The sequence below is a fragment of the Limanda limanda genome, chromosome 3 (assembly GCF_963576545.1).
Source record: "Limanda limanda chromosome 3, fLimLim1.1, whole genome shotgun sequence".
NCBI lineage: Eukaryota > Metazoa > Chordata > Actinopteri > Pleuronectiformes > Pleuronectidae > Limanda > Limanda limanda.
In genome coordinates, this window is record NC_083638.1 from 1,305,098 (window position 1) to 1,312,418 (window position 7,321).

General features: G+C 43.9%; 1 protein-coding gene across 1 annotated transcript in view; it reads right to left on the reverse strand.

The window, feature by feature from the left end:
• LOC132998783 (SH3 and multiple ankyrin repeat domains protein 2-like) overlaps positions 1-7,321 on the reverse strand; it is a 69,775-nt gene that overhangs the window by 42,729 nt on the left and 19,725 nt on the right. The window contains exons 7-9 of the mRNA XM_061068530.1: positions 5,157-5,221; positions 4,456-4,595; positions 2,903-3,016 (exon numbers count right to left, since the gene is read on the reverse strand). Coding sequence (XP_060924513.1) covers positions 2,903-3,016; positions 4,456-4,595; positions 5,157-5,221 — 319 coding nt within the window. The remainder of the gene's footprint in view (positions 1-2,902; positions 3,017-4,455; positions 4,596-5,156; positions 5,222-7,321) is intronic.

Genomic DNA, 7,321 nt, shown 5'->3' on the forward strand with positions numbered 1-7,321 from the left:
TCGACCCCGAGATGAATCGTGATCATAAATCATCCGATTCAGAGCAAAATCTACCTCGGACAGTTAAAACATTACGGCTGATAATCAATGACATGGTCGAGTTTCGACATTTTGACACCGTTTAGATGAAACATGTCGTACAACATGAAAAACTTGAATTTATAGTCTCTCTCTCTCTCTCTCTCTCTCTCTCTCTCCTTCCTTCACCCCCCCCCCCTCTCTCTCTCTCTCACGCCAGCTGTCACACTTTCACAGAAACTCCATCTCCTCTGATCCGGCTTACATCTCGTCATCTTTGCAGGAACGTTATTTTCTCGTCTCTCCTGATTCAACGTGCTCGCCGTCAGATCGGAGGAGAGAAAAATAAATTGTGTTTTTTTTTTTTTCTCAGAAAAGAAAGGGGGAGGGTGGAGAAGACAGAGAAAACGTGTAGGATAAAGAAAAGAGGGATGAGAGAGAGAGAGAGAGAGAGAGAGAGAGCTGCACACACACAACATGATCACGCTCCATAGCAACTGCTGTGTGACTGCAGCCTGCTGGTTTCTATGGTCACAGATCAATACAGATGGTGTGTGTATATATAGCATGTGTGTGCATGTGTGTGAAAATATTGAGTCTATTGGCAAGTTCACAAATCTATGTTCTGATCTGATACCAAGTCGTAATAGTTCTGAAGTCTCTTCTTAAAAATCTCTCGTAGAAACCAGCTGCACTTTAACAGCTGAAGTCACTGAAGCGTTTTCCTGCTTTTTATTTATTTCTGTTCTTTTTCAATTGAATCTGTCGAACTAGATAATAACATAAGTTGTTCTGTTTATGATTCTCTGTCTGTGACTGTTTTTCAAAGGGTTGAACCTGAGCGATATAGAAATCATCACTTCCTACAGGTTAGTGAAATACAGCTGTTCAAATAGGCTTTGAGTCCAGATGTGAGAATCTGGACCTGGAAGAGAAGAGTGGTTTCAGAAATCCTTAATCTGCCACTGACCCATTTGATTTCAGTCTTCTAGTGAACAAATATTCACGAGTCTTATTAATTTCAGTCCCTTTAACGTTCTGCAGCAGGAAATATGATAAATCTCGTTTCATTCCAGCTTCAAATTCATAACAAAGGTTTTTCTATGAGCTCGGTGCAGCTGAAGGTTCACGATCAGCAGAGAGAAGCATTGAGAGGAATCTGCAGCATCGGCAGAGAGCGCTGCTGACTGACACTGTGTGTGTGTGTGTGTGTGTGTGTGTGTGTGTGTGTGTGTGTGTGTGTGTGTGTTTCCCTCACAGCTCCTCCAGTGCTCTCACAGGTTCGAACCTGAACCCTAACAAAGCGTGTCTAAGCACAGTTTAATCCTCCTGCATCACATCTATTGAGCTGGAGGATTAGAAGCTAAAGGTGTTGAAGTTGAATCAGCGTCGGGATGAAAAGGTAAAAACCCTGAAGAGTTACACACGTTGGTACGAGAGACACACACGATCTGAACACGGCAAATAAACCTCACGCATCTCTTCATTGTGTTTCTGTTTAAAATGTTACGAGCAGATAAAAGCTGCTAATAAAACACGACAGGGTGTAAATTCCTTTGGAGACATTTTAAGACGGATTTAATCAAAGCAACGTGTCCCACTTCTAAGGTTCCTGCAAATGTGTTGTTTTATGGATCCTTCCCGGCCGAACATATCCCATGATGCATTGTGTTTTGGTGACAAGACGTCCAACATGTGAGTGTCCGACTTTAACTCAACTGAACAGTAAACTTTCTCGTAATGTCCACCTTCAGCTCTGTTGCTAGGCGACAGCATTGAGGGCAGGACGAGCCGGGGACCTGCTCGTGACTCCTAACCTTTCATCTCCCTCCCGCTGAGACGTGTGTTTCTACACTATTCCTTTGAAGATGAATGAACAGATCAAAGGACGGGAAGGTGAATGGTCTCCAAACTGTCTCTCCGACAAAAGTCTGTTAAATCGTAACCATCTAGGCAGAAATAAAAGAAATCTGGGTTGTGGTCTGTTGCCTGTAACTTCCTCCATCAGCCACTTGGCGTCCTGCAGGTCGATCCCGAGGCCGCGGCCGCCTCCAAGCGGGGGGGCTGCGAGCCGCCAGACTGTGCTCCCGTTTCCTGACAGGCTTTCTACTCAGGCAAACCTCGGGGCAACTTAAATGTGGCTCAGTGTGAGAGAAGCTTCGTGTGCCAACGGCCCCGAGTCGACTTCCAGATCAGAATCCAACCAGGAGAAGGCAAACAGCCAGAGAGAGAGAGAGAGAGAGAGAGAGAGAGAGAGAGAGAGAGGAGAGAGAGAGAGAGGGAGAGAGAGAGGGAGAGAGAGAGAGAGAGAGAGAGAGAGAGAGAGAGAGGGAGAGAGAGAGAGAAGGAGTCGATCCCCATCTGCCTCCCTCGTCCCTGACACACTCGTAAAGAGCAGGGAAGACTCAGAGGGGTGGGGGGGTGGAAGGGGGGGGGTTGACTCCTGCAACACTGTACTTATGATAATGTCAATAATTAAAGACTGTCGGAGCAGTGAGGATGAAAAGGATCAAAGGACAAAGACGGACGGAGGGAACGCAGGTGTCTTTTAAACTCCTCTCACTACGAGTTGGGCTCAGAGACGCAGGGAGCAGGGAGGCGTGGTCACGGGGGGCGGGGCATGGCGTGATGTGTTCATTAGCCGGCGCCCGGGGGACATCAGAGCTCGGCTGAGTGAGCAGGGCGACGCAGCGCTCAGCTCTGTGCGCCACGGCCCGAGGAGACAGGAAGGGGCGGGACACATGCAGCTCACGCACGGGAGAGAAAGAGGCCACGTGCCCCCCCCGCCCGCCTCTTTGTGCGTCTCCTCAGAACCCGTGAGGACAAACAGAGCGCGTCCTACATAAGCCACCGTCCCACCCCCCCGACGCCCCGGGTCACTTACAGCTCCGCTCCTCCGTGGCCTTGGCCGGGATCTCCTCCACGCAGTCGGCTGGAAACCAGCCCACCTGGCCGCGGGCGCTGCCCTCCCAGAACCCCCCCTCTCCGATGCTCAGGACTGGAGGAGAGAGAAGTGAGAGAAGAAGAACAGAGCATCACTTCATCTGGACCGTGAGGAGCTCCACCCTGAGCTGCAGGTCTGAGGTCTCATGGTGTGTGGGTCTGGAACAGCAGGGGGTCTCCACTGCTCTGGATCAGGCTGAGCTGCTGATTCTCAACTGGACATCTGATTGAATTCATGTGTTTGTTAACGAGCAGCTGGTTGTTTTCTATTTACACTGAAAGAACATGAAAGAGGAAATATCAGAATAATGAAACCTGACAATCAGCAGCAGCTGGTTTTATGCCTGAGATGAAATAATTAAAGAACAGTCACGGCTGGTTTTCATTTTGTTTCCTTGGATGAAGTTCAGTTGATTCTGTTCAGTTTGGCTGCTGAGTCGATTTAATATTATATCGATATTAATGTTGTGATGTAATTTTTCTCAGAGTTGACAGGTGAATTAGTGGGTTAGTGTAATTAGAGTTTATTAAACCAAACTGTGAGTTTGATGAAGTCATCACATCCCGACTGGTTCTCAGCAGGTTAGTTCAAAGTCATTTTCATCAGATATGGAAATGTCCTCTTTGATTTTCAAATGTCTCCTTTTCAGATGCAATTATGAGACAAATCAGATCCGTTTATTTACTTGTTAATTTAGTTTTTTCCTCCTGTGACAGACGACATCACATGTTTCCTCTCTGGTGTCCAGAGTCCAATCTAACAGTGCATTTGCTGAAGTGGTGTATTTATTATTATTTTAATCATTTATTTCACAGCTTAAGATACTAGTTACTCATTTTAACTTACATTTTTATTTTTACTTTAAATTATTCAATGAACCTTCAAAATAAAACAACTTCCTGCCTCCTGGTTTAACACGTTTCATCTGAGGTCTCTGGATTGTTCCCACTGATTTTAAAGCAGTTTTCACGTTTAAGCCTGAAAATCATCAGAAATAACTGTAAACTCAAAGTTCCTCTTGGGTTCAGTGTTTTCACATCTAGAGATTAAACGTGAGTCGACTGATGTCTGTGCATCGAGGTTTCAAAAGAGTTTTCAGTCACGTTCAACCTCAAATAATTAGGGAGAAAAGGAAAGAAAGAAATTATTCCTTGCTTTACCAGAGAGTCGGTGCTCGGGCCTGATTACAAATCATGTAGTAAGTAAGTGAGTGAGAAGTTGAAGCTGTTAACACATGATTGTATTTATAATAATAATCCATTGGATGTGATTTTACTGAGGTGTTGATTTAAGGAAACTTGTTTTTAACTGAACTAAAAACATGATGTTAATTCTACTGAGTGACAGCGCCCCCTGCAGTCACACGTGGTGATTCATTCTGTGCTTTTCATGTAGAGAGAACACAAAAAGTCTGTGAATGACCTCAGACTGGCTCCTCCCACTGAACTGAAACACAACGTAGTGCTGTATATGACCTTTGACCTCTGTCTCACCTTTGACCCTGTCGCTCTTGTACAGGTTGATCTCCCCCTCAGCCTGAGCCGTGTGAGGACGCACGACCACGAAGTGTCTCCCGGGCACGGCGCTGTACAGCTTCCTCCTGGTGCCCACGCCCTCGCCATGACTGCTGAGACTGAGACAAACACAACAGAGCGGGTCAGGGAGAACGACTTCAGAGAAACGAACAACAACACAACAACACAACAACACAACTCTAGACTTCAGAGAAACGAACAACAACACAACAACACAACAACACAACAACACAACTCTTGACTTCAGCTTCGTGTCACAGCTGCAGCTGCAATGGAAATATCTGATGCTTATGTGTTTTGCATTGCAGAAAAAATGTTAAATCTGTGGAACGTAAGAGGAGAAAATAAGTGCGACATTGTCAGTTTGCATGAAATAAAACAATCTCATCTATCGTTAGAGAACAAGGGGAAACACCAGAGGTCAAAAGGTCAATGGCGTTTCAAACTTCCTGAATAAAAACCTCTGACAGTTGAAAATGGAAAGACGGGAACATTATGAGCTGCCTCAAATTAGCATGAACACACACACACACACACACACACGCACACACACATACACACACACACACACACAAAGCAATTAAGCCGAGCAGAGACTGGGAGGCCAGCAGACACGTGTCTCCAGTAGTAAGTGGGGCAGAATGTGGGCTGTCTCTGACCCACAGAGCTGCAGAGGATTGTGGGTAAGAGGCGCCATGGACCACGCCGGGCGCCGCCTGAGACTCTGTGACATCAGAGCAGGACAACATCACATGACCGCGTCCCAGCAGAGGACGAAGGGGAAAGTTTGACTCAAACCTGAGAAGTGAAGCTGCATTTATACGTGTGAATATATAAGTGTGTTTATAAAAAGCTCGTCCATGTGACCACAGTGAGGACAGCAGCCGAGCCAGCTGTGTCTGACGTGATAACACAGCGCCACTTAGTGGTCAACCTCCAAAACAACACTTACCACAACAGAAGGAGTGATGGGAGGGAAACAAATAAACAGCATCAAAGAGCAGAAGCAGCTTTTATCCTCCAGAATAATAAGGATTTTATTTGACTTCAATAAAAAGCTGTTGAATTTGTATCGTAAATAAATAAGTGTTTCACTTAAATGACTCAGATGAAGTTTAACCGATGCACATGGGAGACGTTTGATTTCCTCATCGGGTGAAATGAGAGAACGTGGCCGAGCTGCACCGGAGGTCAGGCCACAGAAACACAGAGTTTAATATAAAGCTTTCAATGAACTGAAAGGATCGAGTCTTCAGCTGGAACCTTTTTTATTCTCTATGATTAAACCGCGGCGTAGGAAAAATGAGGAGATTAGAGGAGAACAAAGAGAACGGAGAGAGCAGGAGCGAGGGATCGAGAGAGAAAGAGAGAGAGAGAGAGGGGAAGGAAATGGGTTTTTCCAGGAAGTGGGTCACCTTGTCCTGTAGACTGTGCTCCTTCCAGAACCTTCACGGGCCTTTGGAGATCTAACCCCATTCAGAGAGGGAGTGAGGCTGCTGGCTTCCAGAGGACAGACCCCCCCCCCCCCGAGTTTGCTCTGGGGGGGTCCGTCCACGAACTACACAAACTACACACGGCTTCACCACATCTGAACCAGCGTCCGGTGACTCGTCCACTTTGACGTCTCGAGTCACAAAGACTGTGGAGAACCGAGTTTTTAACTTTGTAAAAGTGTCGTCATGGGTTCATCAGCTCATTCACATCAGGCCCAGTTGTGACCTTGTGTTTGTTATGTTGTGTTCTCGTCCTGTGTCGACACTTCAGGATTATTCATTATCGTCAGAAGTGAGTCGTCTTCAAACTCTTTTATAGTTTGTGTTTTTTTATAAATAGTCCAAAAGGTTGTGTTCATCCTACCTGGTTCATCTGCTGGAAGATCTAATATGAAACCGACATCATCACTGTTCACGTGTCTGGTTTATAAATAAGTTTGAATGATTCACTGAACTGAGTTTTTTTTTTCATAAATCACATGTCGACTGACACAACTTTTCAAAATAAAAGCTCTGTACTTCAGATAGCTACAAAGCCTTGCAGCAACAAAACGAGCATTGTGCTTTTACTTTGAAGAAAACTTGCTGAAGAAGAAGTTATTTTGTTAATGTTGTTATCATGACGGAAATTAAGTAAAATTAACAATAATCCGCAAATTGTTTACACTAAAAAGAATTATGCCTTAAACACTGACTCTATGTGTGTAAGTTTGAATAATCAAATAATCTATAAAGCTATATATAACTAAATTAAACTTCATCTTGTTAGTGTCACAAGCTTCTCACAAACTGACATCATCACTGTTCACGTGTCTGGTTTATAAATAAGTTTGAATGATTCACTGAACTGAGTTGTTTTTTTTTCATACCTCACATGTTGACTGACACAACTTTTCAAAATAAAAGCTCTGTACTTCAGATAGCTACAAAGCCTTGCAGCAACAAAACGAGCAACTGTGCTTTTACTTTGAAGAAAACTTGCTGAAGAAGAAGTGATTTTGTTAATGTTGGAATTCAGTAAAATTAACAATAATCCGCAAATTATTTACACTCAAAAGAATTATGCCTTAAACACAGACTCTTTGTGTTTTTAAGTTTATAGAAAATTTTAATTTAACTTCATCACATATGTTCAATGTAAAATGTCACATTAAATCTATCATGTTGAGTTAGTTTGAATAATCATACAGTCAATAAAGCTACATATAAAACTATACATAATTATATTTAAGTAACTAAATGAAACTTCATGTTATTAGTGTCACAAGCTTCTCATAGTTTATAACTGGTTTTATTTTCTACTGTAATCTGTATTTTCTGTGGTTTTATGA